The sequence below is a fragment of the Eufriesea mexicana genome, unplaced genomic scaffold, assembly GCF_001483705.2.
Source record: "Eufriesea mexicana isolate 0111107269 unplaced genomic scaffold, ASM148370v2 scaffold1532, whole genome shotgun sequence".
Classification (NCBI taxonomy): Eukaryota; Metazoa; Arthropoda; class Insecta; order Hymenoptera; family Apidae; genus Eufriesea; species Eufriesea mexicana.
In genome coordinates this window covers 154,126-179,815 of record NW_016909636.1, presented here as the reverse complement: position 1 = coordinate 179,815, position 25,690 = coordinate 154,126, and the positions used below count along the sequence as shown (strand labels likewise).

General features: G+C 29.2%; 1 protein-coding gene and 1 long non-coding RNA gene across 2 annotated transcripts in view; both read left to right on the top strand.

Annotated features, from left to right (window-relative positions):
* The window catches only part of LOC108548323 (unconventional myosin-XVIIIa), a gene marked incomplete at its 3' end in the record, with an annotated part of 172,661 nt that overhangs the window by 59,528 nt on the left and 87,443 nt on the right, over window positions 1–25,690 (top strand). Inside the window, exon 4 of the mRNA XM_017901194.1 lies at window positions 11,251–11,385. Within this exon, the coding sequence (XP_017756683.1) occupies window positions 11,251–11,385 (135 nt within the window). The remainder of the gene's footprint in view (window positions 1–11,250; window positions 11,386–25,690) is intronic.
* On the top strand, window positions 16,105–16,738 carry LOC108548324 (uncharacterized). Its single transcript, XR_001890258.1, has 3 exons — window positions 16,105–16,159; window positions 16,263–16,591; window positions 16,717–16,738. It is a non-coding gene; the product is annotated as an uncharacterized LOC108548324 (long non-coding RNA).

The following is a 25,690-nucleotide window of genomic DNA, read 5'->3' as shown; positions in this document are numbered from 1 at the left end:
ATGAGAAAGGAGGTTCAAATTTCATGAAATAAAAATCTATGAATATTTTATTAAAAATTTCATCGAATTTATAGAATATGCACTTTGTATACATGGTGTCTCAAAATTATTAGAAAAAAATTTGTTATTAAGTTTAATAAATAAAAAGAAGATTAAAATTTAGTGAAATGAAAAATCTATGGATATTTTATTATAGAGTTTATCTAACAGTTATCTTTATATCCTATTTTCCATATAGAATATGCATTTTGTATACATGGTGTCAAAATTTTTAGAGAAAAATTTGTTATTAAGTTTAATAAATGAAAAGAAAATTAAAATTTGATGAAATGAAAAATCCATAGATGTTTTATTGAAAAATTTAATAAAAAAAAACATCCTATACTATGCAGTGTATACCGGGTGTTTCAAATTTATTCGTAGAAATTAATAAAAATATATTTAAAAATGGTTAAAATTTCGTGTAATAAAAAGTCCATAGATTCCTTATTAAAACATTATTAAATAATTATTTTTCAATTCGATTCAACATTTCCTCTTTTTATTTAATCATCATTTATTTATTCATCTCCCTATGTAGCAACAATTCAACAATCACAAATCTCAAAAATGTGCAAAATTTCCAATTTTTAAACTAAAAACTTTCCTAGATCCCGAAATTTCGACGAACCCAAACCCATCTAGTTACCCCTAGAAAGCAGGACACAATATCACCCTATGCAATATCCCCAAACTTTCCGATCCGCACGAGCGGAAGCGAAGATTCGTTTTACAAGGGAAAAAGGAAGACACAAAGAAAAATATCAAAGCGGGAGAGGAAAAAAGCCAGATAAACTTTGCTGTTACCCAGATATCTCCCTTCGATCCTTATTCTTAGAATTCGAAATGCCGCGTGTATAAAACGGGAAAGAAAATATACCACTGGAAAGAGTTGCAAGAGCCCGTCTAGTTTTGCCGTTGGAACATTTCCAGTTAGAGTTGTAAACTCGACAGAGGAGGATGTATCGATTAGGCTTGGGGCCTCTGTACACAGGTTCACGCCCTGGTTCTCCTTCTCGGCAAACTAAAACGGTCTTAACTGAAAGAACGTAACGTGATTTACATACTTATATTATGTATAGCTAGGCCGCTTGCAGGTGTTCTCTCGGTCAACATCCTGTTTCCTGTGCTGTATAGGTTAGACGGAAACCACTTTAATCTTCGTGAGCGCGCGCACGCGGCTAGAAAGTAGACCCAGGCATCCGTTACGCGGTTGATATCTGTTAAATGCGTACGGTTAGGCGCGGGCTTATCTGCCTGTACGGTTGATCCCCTGTTATCCGAATTCCTCGGTAAGAGTAGCGGTAAGTCCTGCGCAGACCAGGTCGTCACGAGGAATTCACAAATTTTTTTCATTTTAAAATTGGATTTCAAAGATATTCGAGAAATAGGACTAGTAGATTTTATTTTTGGGAATATAAAATTCGAAATAGGAAAAGTGATTCGATGTACCTCGAGGAATTTTTAAATGATATTCTTTTAAAATTAGGTTTGGAAAATATTCGAGAGATGGGGCTAATACATTTTATTTTTAGGATTATAAAATTCGAAATGGGAAAAGTGATTCGATGTACCTCGATGAATTTTTAAATGATACTCTTCTAAAATTAGGTTTCTAAAATATTCGAGAAATAGGGTTAATACATTTTATTTTGTGGAGTATGAAATTCGGAATAGGAAAAGTCATTTGAAATACCTCGAGGAATTTTCAAATGATATTTTTCTAAAATTAGGTTTCAAAAATATTGGTGAGTTGGAGCTAATACATTTTCTTTTTGGGAATATAAGATTCCGAATAAGAAAAGTGATTTGATGTACCTCGAAGGACTTCCAAATGATATTCTTTTAAAATTAGGTTTAAAAAAAAAAAAAAAAGAAAGAAACGAGAGATGAAGCTAACACATTTTATTTTGTGGAGTATAAAATTCTCAATGAAAAAGTGATTTAATACATTTCCAATAATGTCTTAAGAATTTTCCAATTTTATTATTGTAAAATTCAGTATTAAGAAATAAATGTTTTTGGAGTAGTAAAATTTAGAATGGGAAAAGTGAATTATTGTATTTGCAATATTGTATTTCGAGGAATTTTTAAATTTCTTTATTTTAAAGTCAGCTTTTGAAAAAATAATGTATTTCTGGACGTTATGGGGTATAAAATTCGTAATAAAAAATTGATTTAATACATTTACAATAATCTATTGGAAGAATTTTTAAATTTCATTGTTTTAATGTTGGCTTTTAACGGCGTTTGAGAAATACAATATTTTTGGACTAACAAAAATATTTTATGAAGCACTTCACAATAAGAAAAGTATTTATCAGATCATCGCTTGAACAAAAAAATTATTTGGTTTTAATGAGAACCAATTAATTGTTTTTTTTATATGTAGCAATGAATGCTTATATTACTACTTATTAGCACATAACAATTTTAGGAATAACTTTTCAATTAAAAGAGGAATGTAATATCTTCAAATAATTAAGCCCCCAATTTAGTATCTATTTGTCTAAATAAGAAACATAAAATTAATTGGAATACATTATTTATACAATAATAATTATATTATACTATGTAAATTACAAATAAATATATATATAAATTAGAACAATAAATTATATTTATAACTTATTTCAAGTACCTATTTTCAAAAATTTTTATCTTCCAAAATGAAAACCATAAAATTAATTGGAATACATTACTTATCAAATAATAATTGCTTATATTTACAAGTTATAAATAAATATATAAATTGGAATAAATAAATTATACATATAAAACTCATTTCAAATACCTGTTTCTAAATCGTTATTCGAGATAAATGTCGCCAAGATCTGGTTTCGTGAAACATGGTAATTAATGGTTGTCCGATAATAAATGGTGGTTTTCAGACTACGATATTTAAACTCGTTGTTCTGCTTAAGACGAAATTATTCCATTGGATTAATGTTGGTTATTATCACATTGCAGGTGTTAAGTATCGGAAATATGTCAGAGGGAGCAAATTAAATATTTGAAATATTGAAGGGTGATAAGCTGATAGATGTATATATGCAGAAATGTATCAAGATATGTTAAAAGAGTATGAGAGATACGAAATCAGAATATTGAGAACACGGTGCAATAAAGGAATTTTATTATTTCAGTAATATGATTATAATTTAAATGAAATAATTAATTAATTAATAAAATTATTTAAATTAAACTAAATCAAAATCGTATTTAATAAAAAGCATTGCGATATCAATTTAAATTGATTATAATTTAAATCATGCTTTTTCTTCCATGTTAGCTGCGTTTATTTTATGGCTTTTATGCTTAAAATTAATTTATAATTCAATGTATATTTATAAATGTATTATTATATCATAACTTGAAGAATTTTTAAATTTTACATTTCTTAAAAATATTAATAATCAAAGCAGGACAATTTATAAAATATTAAATCTACAAAAGATTTAAAACAACATGTATTTTTCAAGATTTTTCATATTTTTTTTGTTACACTATTAAATAATAAAAATATTAAACAACAATCTACTTTTAAAAATTAATAATATTATTTTACTAATTAAAATTATTTTATTACTTTAATTAATTCACGTTACTTTTCTAATTAATTATTTTACTACTAAAAATTAAATTCTTAGTCCTCTCTTTATTTCTTCGTTTCTAAAATTAATTAGATAAATTATTTTCAGCTTTAACATTGTGTTATAAAAATTAATGAGAATACTCTACCGTAGGCATGAATATCAATTCTCCCTTTTTCCTTTCTATCGAATGCTAACTTTGTTCCTACATTTTAAATATTTATGATGAGAAATACATTATGTAAGGAACTTTTCTAAGAAGCGTATGTATTCTCATTGGAATTCTATGAAGGTGCGCGTATAACCGTTGGCCCGAGTTACTCAGCTAGAGCTGTAGCGTTATTTAATAAGAATGCTAATAGAGTATTCTTCGATCTCTTTTTATTTACATTTAGTGCTTTCCACTTCCGTTCATTTGTCGTGAGCCGCATTTCACTTTAATTCCTCGATGCTGTTACTGTACGTAACGTCTTCGTCAAATAAAGAAAGGCCGGAGAAATAGACAGTGTTGTTGTTTCACGTATGGCAGTCGTTAACGGAAGCTAGTTATCTATAGCAATGCTAACTGTAAAAGATAGTCACGGTTCCATGATCCACAGGGTGGTCCACGTAATTGGGCCAGGTCGTAATCTTTTTCTGATTGCAATTGGCAATGGAATCTGAAAGATGAGAGATTCAAAAATTCCAAAAGTCACTTTTCATTACACGTATATAAATTTCCAATATATAAAACTTCTAGATATTTTTCAAAATAAAAAGAACCGAGATATTTAAGATAATAATATATATAAACTTATCTAAAAGAAAAAGAGAAATTATAAAATTGTATGGCACATATATATAGTATTATAAAATATATATATGTTTAATATTAATAATATTTAATATATTTATTTTTTTAATATATATTAAAATAGTGTATAAAAATATTACACATATATTAAAACAAAAATCAAGGTAATCTTGAAATCTATGAAAAATCTGTATTTTTGAAAAAATTTACAACTTGCATATTATAGAACCCCTCCTCCTATACTATAAACATATAAGGTATAAAGAAGAAGAAGGTATATATATTGGAAATTTATATAAAAAATATAAAATATGTATATATATATACACATTTCTTTCTTATCGTTTGTAAATGCAATTATTTTTATATGCTATACGATTTTATAATTTTCGTCTTTTTATAAGTTTATATGTATTATTATCTTAAATATGTCTGTTATTTTTATTTCTTTAAATATTGTGAAGCTCTATACATTGGAAGCTTATAATAGAGGAGGAGGGGTTCTATAATATGCAAGTTATAATTATTTTCATAAATATAAGTTTTTCATAAATTTCAATAATTTATGTTTAATAATGTTTTAATATATTTATAGTATTTTTATATATCATTTATATATATATTAAAATAATAAATATATTAAATATTATTAATATTAAATATGTATATGTATATATGTTATTTTATTTTAATTAAATATATATTTTATTTTGACCAGTTTTTAGATGATTTTAACAACTCCAATAAAAATTTAATTTATAATAGTAATAAAATAGTACTTTATAATAGTAATAGTTTAGAATAAAGGGACGTGTTCTATAAGAGATGTTCAAAGTGATGGTCTTACCTGCAAAGAGTAAAAAATATATTTAAATAATTCCTTAACTTATTCTGTCATCTATTATCGAATGACTTTTTTTTATTATAAATAGCCAAAATTGTTTAAACTATTTAAATACAGAATTCCACTTAAAACATTAAGATCATATTTAAATTTTCGGAAATCTTCCAGCTATGAAAATGTTATAATTTACATATTACAGACTCCCACTTCCTAGTATACAACACTTGTGTATAAAATTCGTCCATATGTTTAAAAGTAATAGAAATATTCAGAATCTTATTAGTAATACGAATTATTGATCCACCCTGTGTATTAGACAAATTGAGTAAGTAAAATCACCTGGTTCATGCGTGTTGCGAAAAATTATAATTTACAATTTTAATAGATACAACACAGTTGCTTATAAATAAATTAATTACAAATTCAAATACTTTTTAACTCTTTGCACTCGGTACTGTTTTTAAGTATAGTAAAATACTCGTGCATACATACTAACTATTCAAGAGTCACTCAGTGTCAATGTTTCTGGTTGTTGTAATATGAATAAGAGTCCTGAAAGCTTCATACCAGTGTGTCCAACAGAGACTCGGAACGAGCAAGTTCCAAGAATTATAATACGAGGGTGAGACCAGAGAAAAATTGTTACAGATGTTACTATAGCAATATGCTACTCTTACCAATACTCTATAACCTAATACAGATAGCCCTCCTACAACACGGTATCCTATAATACAGTTTCACTATAACACGATTCATAAATCGTTAATAAAATGATTTTTCTCTTTTCTGACATTTTTTCTTCGTTCGCCGAAGAAACGTGAGAGCGCCATTTTGTTTAACCCTTTGCACTCGAGAGGCGCCTCTCAGTCGTCATTTAATCAAATACCAACGATGGATATTAATTAATATAACAAATTTACAATTTTCTAACGATGCGTGGAATATCAAAGTAAAATAATTCTACGTCTTAATTTCCATACGATTTCTTATTTACCGTTTTGAAAATATCGTCGACCTTATGGCAGAAAGTCTTCGAATTATTATTTTCCTGTAACGAAAAAGTCGCCGAGTGCAAAGGGTTAACGAGTTAATGAAAAGTGGATCGTTTATAATAACGTTGAGCGAAAAAGATCTTGGGGAAAGCGGAATGAACCACCTTTAACCACCCCCAAAGCCGGTCTTCATCCAAAGAAGGTCATGCTCTGTGTCTGGTGCGATTGGAAAGAGATCCTGTATTATGAACTTTTACCAAACAACGAGACGATAAATTCGGAGAAGTATTGTTCCCAATTAGACGAATTAAAGACAGCAATTGAACGAAAACGTTCAGAAGTAGCGAATCGAAAGGGCGTCGTGTTTCATCGGGACAGTGCATGGCCTCGTGTGTCTGATAATTCGACAAAAGTCGTTGGAGCTCGGTTGGGATGTTCGACCCCATCCACCATATACACCAGACTTCGAGTCCTCTGATTTCCACCTATTTCGAGCATTACAAAATTCCCTTAACCCTTTGCGGGTTAATATATGAGTGCCGCATATATGCGTTCGGCGGAAACCATCAGTTTGGCCGAGAAACTCATATAAGTGTTCGGCGAAAACAACTGATAGGGCCGAGGGACTACTGCACGTAGTTAGCAAGTTGGCAATTGGAAAGAACGTGAGCCTAGCCACAGTGCAATAGCTCTACCTCTAGCATGACCATAGACAGAGATAATCACAAAGTTTGGTGACTGGCTGAGAGTGTCTCATCTCCAAATAGGATCACGTTGCAGTATGAGACTAGGTGGGTAGCGAACACCTTCGAGACCGAATGGAACGCGGTGATAAAACACTAGGATAGAATCGGTGTCAAGTATTTAATACTGTGATCAGCACAGACTTAGGCCAGTATAAGCTCCGAAGCTTAAAGAACTTTTCCCATTCCATTTTCATCACTGTGATACGAAGTCAGTTTTCATTTGTTCCTCAGAAGTATAGTATTAGCAACGAGAAATGACATTAGTCTCTTCCTAAACTATCCCTGACTCCTACAATCGACGACAATGGTGGAAGACTAGTGTATATCGTCACTGGGTCATTCTTGCTTGACGACGATTCGCGATGGACGGTTCTTTGAGGAGATTGTGTTTGGCTTCGAATAGCAAGTGGACTGTTTCGTTATCTCGATATCGTGCGTTTTTATATGCCGCGTGCTATTAGGTCTAGCATTTATATGGACCCTTGGTAGGGCTATGTATTTTGTTATTGGATGGAGTTTCCGAATTTGAGGTACAAGGGTAGAGGTTACAAACGGAAAAACGAACTGAATTATTGCCCTATACTCCAGATACTTGACGTATATGATAACCAAGCGTCAAGGTGCCATCGTGTTTCACCTGGGGTACGGGGTCCGCAATATGGTACTTCCCGATGAGTAATAATACCATCGAAACGGTATTTCAAGGATTAACAATTAGATAGCGTGAGGTTGGATTGAAATAATGGCAAAAATCGACTCCACTTTTTGAAAAATTTTAAATCTAAGAAATTATGACTATACCAAGTCATTAATTTGACACTCAAATTTGAGATTTGTCAAAAAGTGGAGTTAATCGATTTATGCAGTGAACGGCTCATGTGTACAAGAAAATTCTTCAGCACTCAAACGGTTAAAGAAAGTAATACTGCGTGTAAAAAGGTGTAGGATGCAGTTCTTCTAGGAAAGTTATGTTTGCAGCGAGGCAAGGACAATCCTGTACGCAGAGGGTTCTAAACGTGTTCTTCGTGGCTCGGTAGATTTCTAAAAGAGAAACTGAAGGATACTCGTACTTCCTGAAAAAAAACGTGCCCTTTTATATGGACTTCGGCTCTTAGTGCCGACCAATCGACATCGCTCTAAGTACAGCGCAGCCAGTTTTATGACTCCTCTATCTAGGCCTTTGCACCTTTGCGTTCATCCGTACTACGTCAAGCCACAACCATGCATTCTTTAGTCAATAGAACGACAATCCCATATAGAGTCATGTTAACCTAAAATAACACGTGATGAAAATTTTGGAATAGCCTATCATAAGTAACATAATATATTATATTATTAATAATTATCTGATTATCTAATTATTAGAGCTAGTAGTCTTATAGTTCTTGATATTAACACGTTCACTATGACGTTTCAAGTCTCATCCAGGAGCCAAAATCACGTTAACCTAAAATAACACATGACAAAAATTTGTGAATAATTTATCAGAACGTAATATATTATATTATTAATAATTATCGTTTAATTCTGGATATTAACACTAGATTTACGGAACCCGTCAATTTGACGGAAGAGTTGCTCCAAGTATACGATAACAACAAATTTAGTTAACTTAAATTAAGTTGAAGACTGTTAATATAATATATAATTGTTTTTAAATTGAACTAATCGTTAACAAAAAAGAGACACGTGGTTTCCTTACCTGTCAATTTGACAGGTTTCCTTAGAAATAGGTATACAGATAGTGTTCGTAAATCTAATGTTAACACGTTTACTATGACACGTCATACACGTGTAACGCTCCAAGTCCCATCCAGGACCCAAAATGACGTTAACATAAAATAACACATGACGAAAATTTTTGAATAACCCATCATAAGTAACATAATATATTATATTATTAATAATTATCTAATTATCTAATTATTAGAGCTAGTAGTCTTGCAGTTCTTGATATTAACACGTTCACTATGACACGTCACACACGTGTGACGCTCCAAGTCCCATCCAGGACCCAAAGTCACATCTGTGATGGAAGTTGAGCTTGAATCTTGAACAAAAAAGTTGACGCAGTTTCATCCACTCGCATTGAAGATGATTCTATATACCGTAAATAATGAGATTTACACCTGGTCCGGCGTTACAACACGTTTTCCTTAGTTATTCTAGCTCTTTACAGATTTGCCGTCGCTGATACGCGATTTGCTCTTTGCTAGAGCTAGGCTGTGGATGGTGACTCTTGCCTTGAACAATGGTAGTGGACGTGTTAAAGATCGAAGTAAAAATAATCATTCTTGGAAACTTGAAAGCCATTCTGATCAACTTGAAGGACTGAAAAATAGAAGAAAGAAAATGATATAATTAAATTATATCAATTAATTAAATTATAAATTAATTCGTGCACTAAAACTGAAACACTGAACTATATGCACAGGATTGGACTTACCTAGTAGTTGACAATTATTTGCTAATTACTCGTGTCCTCCTGTAGATAAATAAAGGAGGATGTTTGAAAAAGGACACTTTTGGCATTGCTGAGAAAAGAAAAGTTTCTTCGGGACCTTTTAAGAGCATCCTCCAAGGACCAAAACATACCTTCATCACTTTGCCGAGAAACGATGGGAAAGTTGTCAAAAATGAGTCGAAATATATGAAAATGATTCTACGTGAAAAAAGAAATCGAAAATAAAGAATAAAATTTTCTCATTCGACGCTTCTTTTTCGAGAAAATCTACTTTGAATATCCACCGAGTACGCTGGTATACTGGGTCCATCCGCCATAGCTAAAGTTAGGTGCACGTGTACTTGGTGAATATTCAATGCCGATTTTCTCGAAAACGAAGCTTCGAATGAAAAAATTTTATTCTTTATTTCCGATTTATTTTTTCACGTAGAATCAGCCCTATCCACCGAGTACGCTGGTATACTGGGTCCATCCGCCATAGCTAAAGTTAGGTGCACGTGTACTCGGTGAATATTCAAACTCGATTTTCTCGAAAACGGAGCTTCGAATGAAAAAATTTTATTCTTTATTTCCGATTTATTTTTTCACGTAGAATCAGCCTCTACCGATTATATCACCGATACTCGTGTATTGATGGTTTAGCCGTATAAGCCATAGCTAAGTGCACGCGTACTCGGTGAATATTCAAACTCGATTTTCTCGAAAACGAAGCTTCGAATGAAAAAATTTTATTCTTTATTTTCGATTCGCTTTTTCACGTAGAATTACCACATTCCCAATTATAATACTACCGATATTAATGCATCGATGATCTATCCATTTAAACCAAAATTAAGTGCACGTGTACTCGGTAAATATTCAAACTCGATTTTCTCGAACACGAAGCTTCGAATGAAAAAATGTTATTCTTTATTTTCGATTCGCTTTTTCACGTAGAATCATCCCTTCCCGATTATGCTACCGATACTGATATATAGATGATTTAGCCATCTAAACCAAAGTTAAGTGCACGTGTACTCGGTGAATATTCAAACTCGATTTTCTCGAAAATGAAGCTTCGAATGATAAAATTTTATTCTTTATTTTCGATTCGCTTTTTCACGTAGAATCACCCCCTACCGATTATATCACCGATACTCGTGTATTGATGGTTTATCCATATAAGCTATAGCTAAGTGCACGTGTACTCGGTCAATATTCAAAGCCGATTTTCTCGAAAACGAAGCTTCGAATGAAAAAATTTTATTCTTTATTTTCGATTCGCTTTTTCACGTAGAATCATCCCTTCCCGATTGTACTATCGATATTGATATATCCACTTAAACCAAAGTTAAGTGCACGTGTACTCGATGAATATTTAATATTGATTTTTTCGAAAACGAAGCTTCGAATGAAAAAATTTTATTCTTTATTTTCGATTCGCTTTTTCACGTAGAATCACCCCTTCTCGGTTTTACCACCCTTGCTGGGACATCCTGTATTTGATCAGTCTCATTTTCACATATTGCGACTTACTTTTGACAACTTTCGCATCGTTTCTCGACAAAGTGATACAAGAATTTTTTGTTCCTTGGACGATGCTCTTGAAAATCCCAAAGAAAACCCGTTGCCCCATTTTTAACATCCCCCTTTATGGGACTCGCGTATTTCTTCGAAAGAATAGGGTAACAGGTAACGAGAATCTGCAAGAAGCGGAATTGATCAGTTGGACTTCTAAGAGATTCGTGTATAGCATAAGAATCTCGACACATACGTTAAACTCGACTATTTCGTTTACAGGTGCAGCCAGTGGCAGAATTGTCGGAATTGTCAAGACGAGGTGGCAGCGACGGTCGTCAGGTCGAGCTGGCTGCCGCGAATATCCGCGGTGGTACCCTTCGTCGATCTGGTAGTTTGCGGTTTCATCAAAACATGGTAAGTATTCTGTTGCCCATTTTAATCCCGCGTTGTGGTCGTTTTACCAAGGCTCTCTTGGGAGTTAGTTCGCGAAGGCTCTCCCCTGCCATCTCAGCAGGGTAGCCTGCTTTCGCGCACCTGCAGGGCCTTAACCCCTTAAACCGAGTAAATTATTACTTTTATCAAAGAACATACACTGCCACGACGATTATATGAATATGGAAAGACTGATTATTAAATATATCGAAGTCTGTTATTAGTTATACGAAATATATTATTGGAAGGCAAAATGAAGCTCGTAGATGCAATATCTGAGATCAAGCATGCTTCTGGTAACTACAAGGTGTATACTATGTAGAGATGAGAAGAAGGCTAGCAGAAGGAATGCAGGCTTGATTGGCGTGTAGGTCTATCTTCTTGCACTATAATGACGACTCTAGCTCCTCGTCAGTTTTTCATACCAAACTACGCAAAGATGAGTTGCTTTCGTCGTACGAGTAAAATTACACCTAACACGTTCTTCACTAGGAATAAAATTCGCATAAATTCTTAAAACTTGTATAATGTTATCATGAAGGAAATAAATACGTCTGCAATGCATAATTTTTTAACGTTAAATCATACTGCAAGCAGTTAACAGGATTATAAAAATAGGATGCATAAATTTTCGTTGTTGACATAAGTGTCACGCGCACATAACCGAACTTGTAATAATTTAAAAATAATTATTTCAAAAAACGTTCATTATTGTTTAATAATTATTACGTTTTAATTAATACAGTGATCTTTATTTGGTCGATTCATTGGTCAATTAAATAATAAATTGAAGAATGAATGAAATTTCCTTTTATAGCAATTATGTCATTAAGAATTAATAATAATAAACTTAAAATAAAATTTAAAAAATTTTTAAATATTTGTTAATTATTTGATTAATTTCACTACGCCAGTGTGTGCTGTGAAAGACCTAAAAGCAGAAATTTCAGAAGCATTAAAGAGTCAGACGTAGCAAACAAAGAACCTCCCTTTGCTCTTGTGCCGCTCTGCTTAACCATCTTCTCATCTCTGTGCAGTACAGTTGTCTCTCAAACAATGCAGGAGTTTGGGGTGTTGATGTACCGCGTAGTTGAAAATCCGCGCACATTGGCGTTCCTCTTCTCTCTCAAATCTTCATTACAGACGTAGCTACTGTTGACCTAAAACTTTATTGTATGTATCGTGTATATGGATATGTGCTTAAAATGGCCTATATTTTTAAAACAAAGTAGGTTGAGGAAAGAGAAACGTTATTCAGAAAATTATAAATAAAGATGTGAAAATATATTATAAATAATACATTACAAATGATATATATATATATGAGTATATATATAGTATATAGTATAAAAATATAATCATATAGTATACTCATATAGCATTAAAATATAAAATAAATATAATATATATAATATTTCTCTTATTATTTATCATCGTTTATATTTATTTATTATTTATTATTTTTGTTATAAGAAAATTGTAAATAAAGATGAGAAAATATATACAAAATATAAATAAATATAATAAATAATAAATATAAATATATAGAAAATAAATATAAAAATAATACATATAGAAAATCATAACTAAAGATGTGAAAATATATCATAAATGATACATTACAAATGATACAAATATATAGAAAATAAATATAAAAATAATACATGTAGAAAATCATAAATAAAGATGTGAAAATATATTATAAATGATACATTACAAATGATAATAATATACTCATATATATAGTATATAGTATAAAAATATACTCATATAGCATTAAAATACAAATTAAATATAATATATATAATATTTCTCTTATTATTTATCATCGTTCATATTTATTTATTATTTATTATTTTTATTATAGTGTACCTTATTTACACGTTTTACTTATACTCTTCGAAAATATCTTGCACTTTTTGTATAATTTATATCTTTTTGTATTTTTTTCTTTTTTAATATCTATATGATTTTGATCTTTTTTCCATTGTTTGTTTTAATTATAGTTTGCTTAAAAAAAAAATCCCATAATTAAAACTGTGTTGTTTGAGGGATAACTGTACTTATACCTTTACCAGCTTTAGCTTTAAAGGTTTATCTGATATAAATATTGTAAATGTAATAAAGTTTTACAAGCCAAAGGATTTCTTGCTATAAAGACTGTAGTAACTACAATTTTGGATAATTCGATAATTGCAAAATACAAGAACATTTTTAGTTTGCTTTGCTTTTATCTGCCTTTATTTCTTCTTTTGCTTTCTGCTGGAGGAACTGTTAAGAAATAAGATATAATTAAAAAATAAAATAATTTCTGCCAATCTAAGATATTTAAATACATAAATTACTTTTAAAAGACTACTTATATTCGATACTTAAGAGTATATATTATTTATGAATTATTTTCGTAAATCTAAAAATTTCTGAAACTGATTCAACATATATACTTCAACCCAGATATCGAATTTTTTAAAATTCTGTCAAATAAAAGGGCTGATGTATAAAAAATATATATATGTAGAATATTTTCTGGAGAACTATTTAGTTGAAACATATAAATTTTATCATAAGATTCTTCGTTATTGAAACAGGAAAGAAAATATACATTATTTTTAATAATGCTCATAAATATGAATCGGTGTTTCCTTTGATGGAACTTTTCTGCCAAGTTATTACAATGGTAACTGTATTCTAGTTACGAAACTGTATGATTCCCAACTTTTATATTCGATTTCCTTATAATGAGGAAACGGTACTGGGTAAAGAACAAAATGAGTTTCTGTTGGACTTTAAAATAGATACATAGGGTGTTCCAAGAAAACGCAGCAGGTTGCATTATTGAGACATCATAAATATAAATTAGATATTATTACAGTATCATTTTCTATCCACTCTGCTTATCCCCTCTACAATATTCGTCTAATTTATGACAATCATCCATAATTTTCTGTAATTTTCTATAATTATTATACATTTCTTTTCTACAATAAGACAATGTTCTAACTGTTAATTTCATCAAGACAATAAGTCTGAAAAATTTATTTAATTGCTAACTGTACTCGAAACAATGATAATTTTCGACATATTATATACTTATGTTAAATTCATAAGCGAGACATCTCTTCTAATTTTCAGTTTTCCTTGTGAACAATATATAATGGATACCTGGAAAGTTAAGAGAATTTTGTTATAAATTCAAAAGTTAAGTAAGGAAGAGAATTAAATAAAAATAAAATGATGAAATGAAAATAAAATAATAGTAAAATGAAAATAAAATGATAATAAAATAAAAATAAAATGAAAAATTGTTTTACAGGAATTATTTCAATTTTTTTTTCATAATTATATTTTTTTAGGTAATAAAACTTAACCTTCATAGTAATAATTTATACGCTTTTAATGGTTACAGATTTAAGTAAATTTTTCTGTATGTTTACATATATAATTTTTCTTATTATTTTGCTTACACAACAAATTCGATAGCTTTTTTAACAATTTTCTCCATCAAATACTTTGTCTCATTGGTAATGCCTTATGTTGGACTACACACGTGACAGACATAATGCTGTGAAGATCGACCTAACCTGTACATATTACAGGATAAGCTCACAATAGTATTATCTCCATAACAATAGCTTTTAACTTTGTGGAGCACCTTCAAAGAACTAGCCAATAACATTTCAGACTACATAAATTTTATTGTAATACTTTTCACTTTCAACCATAAAGACGCATTTGTAATAGCATTATAAATCACCGCAAGTAAAGAATGAGATTTCAAACATTAAACAACAATACGATAAAAACCTCGAATTCAGCAACAAATCATTCACTCTATCTGAGTCAAGTTTTCTTATTACATATTTGTATCACATCTATTGTTTATGTTGAATGAAATTCTAATTATATAACTCATTATGTAACGTTATTTAATATACAAATCATAGAAAAAATTCTGTGTCGACAGCAATACACAACATCTTGATAAGAATATCATATTTCGTAATTTTATGTAGGTTATGTATCCTAAAAGTTAATTTGCTATGTTACTTTTGAGCTTATTTATTGTCCATATATTTTGACTTAGATTGAAATTTTCTTGAAACTTTTTACATTGGAATATATCATGTATAGAATTCTCATTAAACAGTCGATATTGTAAAAGGTGTATTTTCGTATCTGTAACATTTAAAGTTAATTAGTTCTTTGATGTATGTCGTGGTCTATTCTAAATGATTTGTTTTAAATAGCCTGTCTGTATACCTGCTAATTCTTTTTCCGAATTTTTTTACATTGTTTTCAAAATAACGCACGAAAACCATTTTTTACAGTAGCATCTAACAGCAGAGTATTAACCTTAACATGATTGGAACCTGGTGTCAATAAAATTGATACACGCGTGGCGTCATCGGGCAGTAGTAGTTGACACTAGCATATGTACAATGCCACTGTGGCGTCATCGGTCGTTAAACAGCCAAACTAGGTTTCCAATACTTTTAGTGGTAACCTTTAGTACTCTGTGTCGCATTCAACATTTTATTTCAACGAAACTATTTTGAAACGTTGTTGACAGTTTAACTGCATGTTCGTGCTTTCGTAACCAATAACGTATATTGGTATATTTATAACAAATTAAACGACACGACACTAATATTGTACTAACGTACTATAATATAAAGGAATATATTTTATTCGTTACAACTTCAAGGAATAAAACAAAGTTGAATATCATTGCCAATTCGATAGAGGACTACAAAAGGTAAAATTACACTATAACGTAATGCTTCTTTATTTTCAAGCATTATATTTTTATCAATTTTAATTTCCACCATAACCTATATTTTTATTTTCGTTATTATTAGCATCGTACGACGAACTGTTTTATTTCTGAGGTTAAGCAACTTTGAAATCAGGTAATAAAACTTTTACTGTCCAATCGCAACTCGAATCGTAAAAAAAGAGCATTCATAAAACGTGAACAAATACGAAGCGAACATGAAGGAAAAAGAGAGGGGAAAGACAGGGAGAGCAAATGGGCTGGCGGAAAAAGTGAAAGACGCGATGAGATCGTTCGGTATACTCGCACAGAAGGAAAGGTGTAGCCATACAGAAGGAAAAAGACAATAGCAGGGACGGGTGCTTTCCACCCACATTCCTCGCGGCAGTGCAGTGGCATAGTAATCGCTTAACGGTACATCTGCTGACTTGCCCGTTCCGTAATACCAGCTTTCGGTCGAATCGAAAACCGGAATCCCACGATAATAGCGCAATTACGTGGTGAAAATAAAATAAACCTTGTCATTTTTTTTTCCACAGTAAATTAAGTAGTCAAGACGGCAGTTTATTCGTGTGAATTACAAAGGATATGTTAGATCATGCAAAATTGATTGAGGATGCTTCATAAGAAATTTATTCCGTGTTTGTTTTGTGTTTCACGTTTAAATAGGTGAAACTGTGGTAAGTTAATATGGCGATAGGGTTGTTAATATAGGCAATTCTTCGCCACTGGGCATGCGTAGTACGATTAGAACGACGTATAATCAGAGACCAAAAATAATAGTAATTTTTAAAATTTGCAGGATAAAATCGTCGATAAAATGATTGTTATTCATATGGAACATAATCATCATTAAATTTTAAAAAAAGTTCTTGAATACACACTTCTGTCCTATTTGGTATTACATCACGCAAGCTCTGTAACTACATAGACCAACTGATAATCTAGTTAGTTACAATAGTATATCAATACCTTAATACTAATACTCTTCTGTAATAGAAATTTAATATAACTATTCATTTTTGTATAGCTATTATATTTGAATTATGCTTTATTTTATTTTTATTTTACTTTTTTTTTTAAATATTTTGTTAATGTATTGTTTAAAAAGAATAAGAATTACAACTATTTTAAAATATTCGACCCCGTTGAATAAAAATATGTTGTTATTTATGTAGTGCCATTCAATTGCAGAGGGTTAATATAATTACTTAGTATATTAATTTCATATTTAATATAACTATTAAAATATACTTATCTCATAATCTGATACGAATGAATTAATATTTATGCAAATATGTACGTATTAAAAGATAGTAAATTGTTAGTAATTACGTAAAACGTGGTCATAATTATAGTCATTTGATTATCCGTTCACTTTGTAACTAATTAATTCGTATAATTAAGATCTTACTGTACACTGTAATCTCCTGTGCTTACTTAAATGTTCAGTATGAAAGAAGACATGTGAGTAAACACATGCATCAGCAAAAGTTATTGAATTATCTCAATTTTCTATGGTAGAAAGTAAATATTGACTCTTAAGGTTTTAAAGTCGGTTAGAAATACTATATTAATTTTTATACTCTAAATTAATTTCATTTCTAACTAATATACACCATATGAATAATTTCTGTATTTTATACTAATCGAAAAATGATGGTTATAACAGAATATTCATGTAATATTTTTAATTACCAACATAATTAATTACGTATGATAATATTACTATTATAAATCTAACATTATTTTAACAAGTTTAATATATCAAATGAACAAATTTAAATATAGAAAATGCCCAATAAATAAATTAAAATAAAATACATACCTCTACTCGACAATAAAACACAGTGGTGATGGTGTTCTAGTGTGTGAGGGTATATAAGATCAAAATATTTATTTAAATGTCTTAAAAGGTAATTTAACAAAAATATGAAGAAATTAAATTTTAGAAACTCATTTACCGTTCGTATCATTAATGATTCATATTAAAAACGTGAGATTGTTAAAATTAAATTAAATTTAAAAAAGATTGTTGCTATAAATATATGTGTATAGGACCAAAATGTTCATTTAAACATTTTAAAAAATAATTTAAAAGAAAAGAAAAAATAGTATACGAGAAGGTTGTCGTCTTTATTTCAACAATAAACAATAAAATAAAAAGAAATAAAATTATATTTAAAAGATATCCATACACCCATATATATATATAACAAAATTTTGTCCACATACTAAAATCGATTTTTAGTAGCTGCTTACATCAATACACGAACAAAAAGCTAACATAAACTTCGTCGACACGACATAATTATCAATTTCTCAGCACAGCCTGTAATTTTATTAAAACTCGCGTGAAAGCTGCATTATATATACATACACGCATGCATTTAGATTAACCCTAACGTCAAACTCTTTCGATAACCGGTATTAAATTGCTGCACATGTTTGCTAGCGTTGCGATGAGATTACTAAGAATAAATATAACAGCGTTAAAGATAACACTTAATCTAATACAATAAAAGAAACTATTATCTGTTAAAGGCTTACTGCTCTTGAACCGCGTTTTTCGCTTACTCACTGTATAATATGATCCAGCTAAATGGGATCACCTAAATACTTTGCTAATTAATTGTTATATGAAAGAATTTCTCAAAATATAATTGCACTGTTTCAAGAAACTCTTTTTAGAATGAAAAGAATTACATTTCTTCCAAGATTATTCTCATATAAAATTTTAGAGTCGTGTAATGTATAAGATTTTAAAGCAAAATAGAACGATGGCTGGATATGAAACGTATTCACTGCAGAACGGAACTAACTTTGGTTGTTTGGATCGTATATTTTAGTACATTGGCTAGAAGGGAATGTCAAGGACGTTACGTTTGACGCAGCTCATCGAGGCGTTCAAGTTTCAGCTAAAAACATAAACATCAACGGTCATCGTCGCGACCAAATTGTAGCACGGTTCCGGAATTTTCTTCCTTCAGTTGAAGCTAAATCTTCAAAGTGTTCGGATCGAACATTATTACGTTAGGCATTTCTTATTCCGTGTACCTATTATTTTCTGCAAATATCAGTACCTATCCAAGTAAAGTAATTAAGTGAAGGTGAGATCTAAATAATTCTAATTTTAAAAATGAGAAAAAGCATTTTATTGAGAAAGTTTCGCATAGTTTATATCGTATCTGTAAAACTATATATACAGTGACGCACAAAAGTATTGTAGTACAGTGTATAATACTTAATTTCTGACGTTACAAGATTGCTATGTGCGCGTGTGTGTAAAAATGCGTGTGAATAACCATAATCAGACAGTAAATATTATCGATTGGCTAGTGAAATCGTTTGATTGAAACATGATAGAAAATGGCTGAATATGATTGGCAAAGAACGTGTATAAAAGCTAAAGGTAATTTTAGGTTATTGGAAATTTAAAAGTGTTGAGGAAAAAATTGGACACAATTCATTTAAAATATATTAAGGAGCTTTATAAATCGCTTCCAAAATGCATGGTATTAATTTTGATACAGAAAGTTGATTTTGATAAATATTACTTAGAAAAACATTAAATATAATGGGTGTACTTAGTAATTGTTTGTTGAGGAATGTAGATATTTATTGAGGATATGACTAGTTTGGATTTTCAGATCTTAATGAAATTTATTTCAGTAATTTAAAAATGACTGGTTTAAATAACGTTAATTATTATTTCATAAATAATGTATTTCTATTTATATTATGTTTTTTATTTGGTCAATTAAATAATAAATTAAAGAAATAATTATTTGAGAAATTCTTATTTATTCCTTAATTGAGAATTTATTTCTAAAATGATATTGAGAATAAATACTTAGCAATAAATTAATAATAATAATCGTACTAATGATGTTAAGAAGAAGCATTAATAATATAAATATTGATGTTGCATATTAAGAAACCATCTAGCTTCATTAAAAGCAAGTAATAAATAACCATAATAAATAACAAGCAATTTCTTAAAGTGACAAATAGATCATTTAATTGCAAATATATTAATTCACATTTTTCGTAAAATGTTTCATAAAATATTTGTGTTCGTTCGTAAATTTCCCAAATAACATAAAGAAGTAATTTTAAAATAATGAAATTTGGAAGTTTCTCAGAACTCAGAGTCTGGTCTATATCGGTGTCAATTTGGAATGCATTCTACTATTGTTGGATATCGTTAATAGCGAAAAATTAAGTTCTTCCATATTTTCGAAATATAGAATAGGATTTGTTGGTAATTAATGAACTGAACTAAAATCGAAAGTTAATCAATAATTGTTTTCCGTTCCACTACTTGAGGTTACGTACCTTCTAATAGAAACCGCCGACAGTTTCGAATGTCAGCGACATCTACCGTGCCATTTCGGTATTAATGGAACCGTCGCGAGGTACAATAATTTACGATCTCGTTATGTCGTTTGAACCGACTATATATACACATTTCTCCCAACGGAAGGGTTAAAAAGACATAATAATTAGTCATACCAAATCATATGAGAAGTATAATTAGACACAAACGCAAATTATTATTTTTATACATATATTCACAGTAAATCAAACTTCATAAACTTAGTATAAAAAATTACTCTAATTAACATTCCATTTAATTTGTTCTATTTAATCAATTCTAACCAATTCTAATTATTATTAATACAATACAAATTATGTTTTATATTCTAACTATTTTTAATAATTGAATGGTATTAGAAAAATTACCATTATTTGTCATATAATCAAATTTATCATGGAAATTATATTTTAACAGTACTGAACATCAATTAAAACAAACAATAATAAATACAGTAAAAATAAACAACAAAACGAATGCCAAATAATATTACTTGAACAATGAATTTACGTTTCAAGAAAATTCAACGAAACAGCTTCGATCAAGCAATCAAGTGCCATTCCATGAATAGTTGCCAGCGATAAATACCAAGTGCAGCTTCCTATCGCCCCCAAGTTAATGCAGTACGCGAATTCAGTCGAACTACGGCATTTTGCTGTCTGTTAATCGTCGTGCAACCGCGACAATACCGTGCAAAAGTGGTGTTGGTGGTTGCGGTGAAAATGTGTTATTCAAGCGCATCGCACTCGACGCTGATCCTGCAATACGATGAGCGTGATAAAAATATGCGGGGTGCGTCACTCGCAGAGATGGGATGAAGCATGTTGCGCGCAGACTCGAATCTGACTATGTAGATGCGTTCGAACGCTTCGTGAATACGTCGAAAAAGAAGAACGGTGCTTTTAGGTAGTCTCGAGGCTAGACGAGATAGACTCGAAGTCTTCGTAAGTGCGTTGGGAAAGGTAAACGGTACTTTCGAATATAATCGAATCCTGACCGAACAGATTGGAATTAGGCCTGGGCGTTTTCAGAAATTTTCAAATTTTGTTATTTTAAAATTACTTTTTAAAATTATATAAGAAATAATCCTGGTTTTGAGTTAATATCAATATTCTGATCTTTTTAGGAATTTTTATATTTCATTATTTTAAAATTAGTTGTTAAACTTATTTAAAGAGTAATTTTTTGTAAACGAATAGCACTGTTAAATTTTTGTGCAACTTTTGAATTCATGAATCATCTTTTTAAAAAATGATAGAATTAATTTCAAACAAAATGATGCAATTAAACAATTAATTTAAAAAATTATACAATTATATAGTTAATAAAAAAAATTATACAATTAATTTAAACAAAAATTGGACAATTATACGATTAATTAAACAAAAAAACTATACAATTATACAATTAATAAAAAAATTGTACAATTATACCATTAATTTAAAAATAAATTGTACAATTATACCAATAATTAAAAAAGAAAAAATGATACAATTATATAATTAATTTTTATGATCACATACATAAATTCAAATAACTTGCTTAATATAAATAATGCTTTACATTATGAAAAATGAGCAATAAATAATAGAGATAGAAGATTAGCTCATTAAAATGATAAAAAAGAAAGAAAAAAACGAAATGCAATTTGAAACTGACTATAACAATAGTAAGACTAAATAGAATAGAAATAAATAATAATAAATAGAAATAAATTTGGATGAGATCATTAAAGATAAAAAAGATTCCAGTGTGCTGACAATCATGGAATTTGGATATAGCAAGAATGACAAAAAATTGTATCATGGGATAAGCATATGTTTGTGGAAAAGTGAGTAATAAGTTGTATAACTGCGTATTACACTCTGTTAATCATAGCGGTCAGTCTGTCTATGGTATGATGTATTTATGGAATATAAAATTAATATCTGGTACGAAATTGCATTTACATAATATAAAATATAAAATTGACGAAAGATTTATTAATAATATGCAATATTGTAATTAAACAACAATACTTGAATTGGAATAATGGAATAATTGCTAATTTATTGATAAATATTATTTACATATTAATGTATTATTTCATGTATTATTTTACATATTAATACATATTTATTACAAGTATTAATATATGTTATTTATTATTTGTTTATTAATACATATTAATAAATGCATTCATGTGCAACAAATTTAAATACACTGCAAAAGTATATGGAAATTATTTACAACAGTTATAGATTTTTGGTGCCCAAATAATAGTATATCCAACCCAATCTCTATTTAAAAAATTTTGAAGATCCTTTTTGTAGACAAAATTAAAAAATTTCTAAACTAAAAAAATATATGCAATTTTTTGCAGATGTTATTGATTATGAAATAATTAAATAATTGCCGATAAATGCCAAAATAATTAAATATGATTATAAAAGTACATGGTATAGATATAAAGAAAGTATAATAAATTTTTGTTACTATTACTACACTAACATATTTAATATGTTATTGTTAATATAAATTTTATATTGTTAATATAAAATCTTTCCTCTAGTATAGCATATAAAACAAAGTACATAAAATTAAATAAAATTTACAAATGATTCCATAACCATTTTCAATTATTTATTCACTTCTTAATTTGCAACTTTTCATAATAATTATATATTTATAGTTACATTACCTATTTGTTGCTTCAACACTGAAACGAGACTCTGAAATTGTACATACTTCGTACTCGATAACTCTATCGTAATTAAATTAAATTAGAATTAAAATTAAGTTATGACAGTGCGCCAATACTTTTGAACGGTAGTGTACTTGTTAGAAAAAGTGAGATATCTCGAGGAATTTATCTTTCCCGTGTGCAATACGGTTTCGCATTTGAAGAATGAGGCAGTCGATGGAATGTTGAACGACATGTAACAAGTACTTATTACGAATACATAAGAGAACGTCTTTTGAAAGTATTTTGTAATACTATAGCTTTTATGTATGCGTGATCGTGCAGAATTAACTCTAGAATTCCTGGGGGGTTCGTCGAACCCACAAGTCGAATGGTTTAAAATTAGACTATTTCTTTTAAAATATGTAATTAATATTAGTGCTAAATATGAAATACCTAAACTATTTCCTTAACAAATATAAAAGTATTTCTTCAAATATTTTGAATTCTTAATTTTTTCATTTCCTTTATGAATACGAAATCAAATTTATCTCCATTGTTAATCTTTTTCAAAATTAAAATATGTAATTACTAATATAAGTGCTAAATATGAAGTACCAAAAACTATTTCCCTGGCAAATATAAAAGTATTCCTTCAAATTTTTTAAATTCTTAATTGTTTCATTTGCGTTATGAATACGAAATCAAATTTATTTCCATTGTTAATTTTTTTCAAAATTAAAATCAAAGATTTTGGAGAAATTATTGTGTGTTATTAATGCCCTTATAAGAGAATAAATGAGGATTCAAATTAATAATTATATGTATTCAATAATTTAAATTTTAATGGTTACAAAGGAAAGAAAAAGAAAAAATAAAATACGAATTTTTCTGCAGAGATCAGCTAAAGTAAATTAATTAAAATTTATCTTGAATGTAAACATTACAAATTTACACAAAAATATTATGACAGAAGTTTCATAGGAAAAACATTAAAAATAAGGATAATAAGAAAATGCAAAAACCAAAGAAAAAGAATTATAAGTGTTTTATATTAATTAGAAATAAAAGTTAATTTATACTTTCAAATATAAATTAAATATTACAACGTCCCAGTTACAAATATTATAAACCATATTTGCAGAAAGCATTAAATAAACAAGGTAACTTTCTTATTTAAATTCAACGTCAGAATAATCCAAGTAAATTTATTTATATATTATTTCGTAACGCAATTTTATTCTATAAATATTCCGGACAAAAAATAGCTTCAATGCAGAAACCTCTACTTTTCTCATTACGAAATATACGGGATTCAAATGCTTTAAAATTTCCTTCAAAAAATAATTTTTGCTGCGTACATACGCGGGAAGAATTATAGGTGCCTGGCGCGCCCTCTAGGTTACCGTATGGCGACTCAAGGCTCAGCAGTTCTAGGGTTAATCTAATACCAATCTGTAAATGCGAAGTAACTATAGCCACTATCCAGTGATTACATTATCGTTGTTTCAGATGGGTACTATATTGCTCACGCACATCTAGTATATTCTACACAACGATTGCTTTACAGATAGCTTATAATCCATAGAAGGGAAACAATAAAGTAATTACTTTCTTCTCTGTCTAATAAGGGGGACCTTACGGTCGTATACATCGCTTTTGGAACGGCAGGAGGTACAAGTTATAGTACATACCGAGTATCAAAAAACTCTAATGCGTTTCTTCACAATGGGTCTTCATTTTCGAGATATTTTTGTTTAAAATTTTATATGGATCCAGTAAATGAATTATTTAACAATTATTACTAGAGCAGGTTGTGGGTAAGCCGACGGGGTGGTTAACCAGTAGATACCTGTGGGAAGTAGGTTCGAATCCTCGTTATTGTTAATATTCTTTTTCTTGTTTTTAATGCAACCTTGAATTGAAAAAATATTTTATTTATTTTTTCATTTAACATTAATCCTATATGACATCAATATTAGTTGTAAAATAAAACAAAATTAGTTGTATGTAGCAAGTTACACCATTATTACAAATAGATATATTTTTTTTTTAATGGCTGTATCGTTATTTTTCTTATTATTTTAATTCATCGTTTTGTCTAATTTTAAATTTAAATAGATGTGCAATTCCAATCGATAATTGTTAATTACTAGAAAATATGTTAATTTGAATAATGCTATATAGCCAATATTCTTTTATTAGTATTAATTCGGTTTTTATAAACGAGTGATTTATTTATCAAATCGATTAATTTAACGGAACAAAAGATATAAATTTATTTTATACATGGAAAGTTGAACACAAATCAACTGTTTTGGTACTAAAATTTAAAAAACTTCAAAAAATGAAGTTTGTCACATTGGCTTGTGAATAACTGAAATAAAGGTAGCAATAATAAGATAATAAGAGGATATCTTTTAAATTAACTTTTTGAAGAGAATGTCACATATGAAAAACATATGGTTCAATT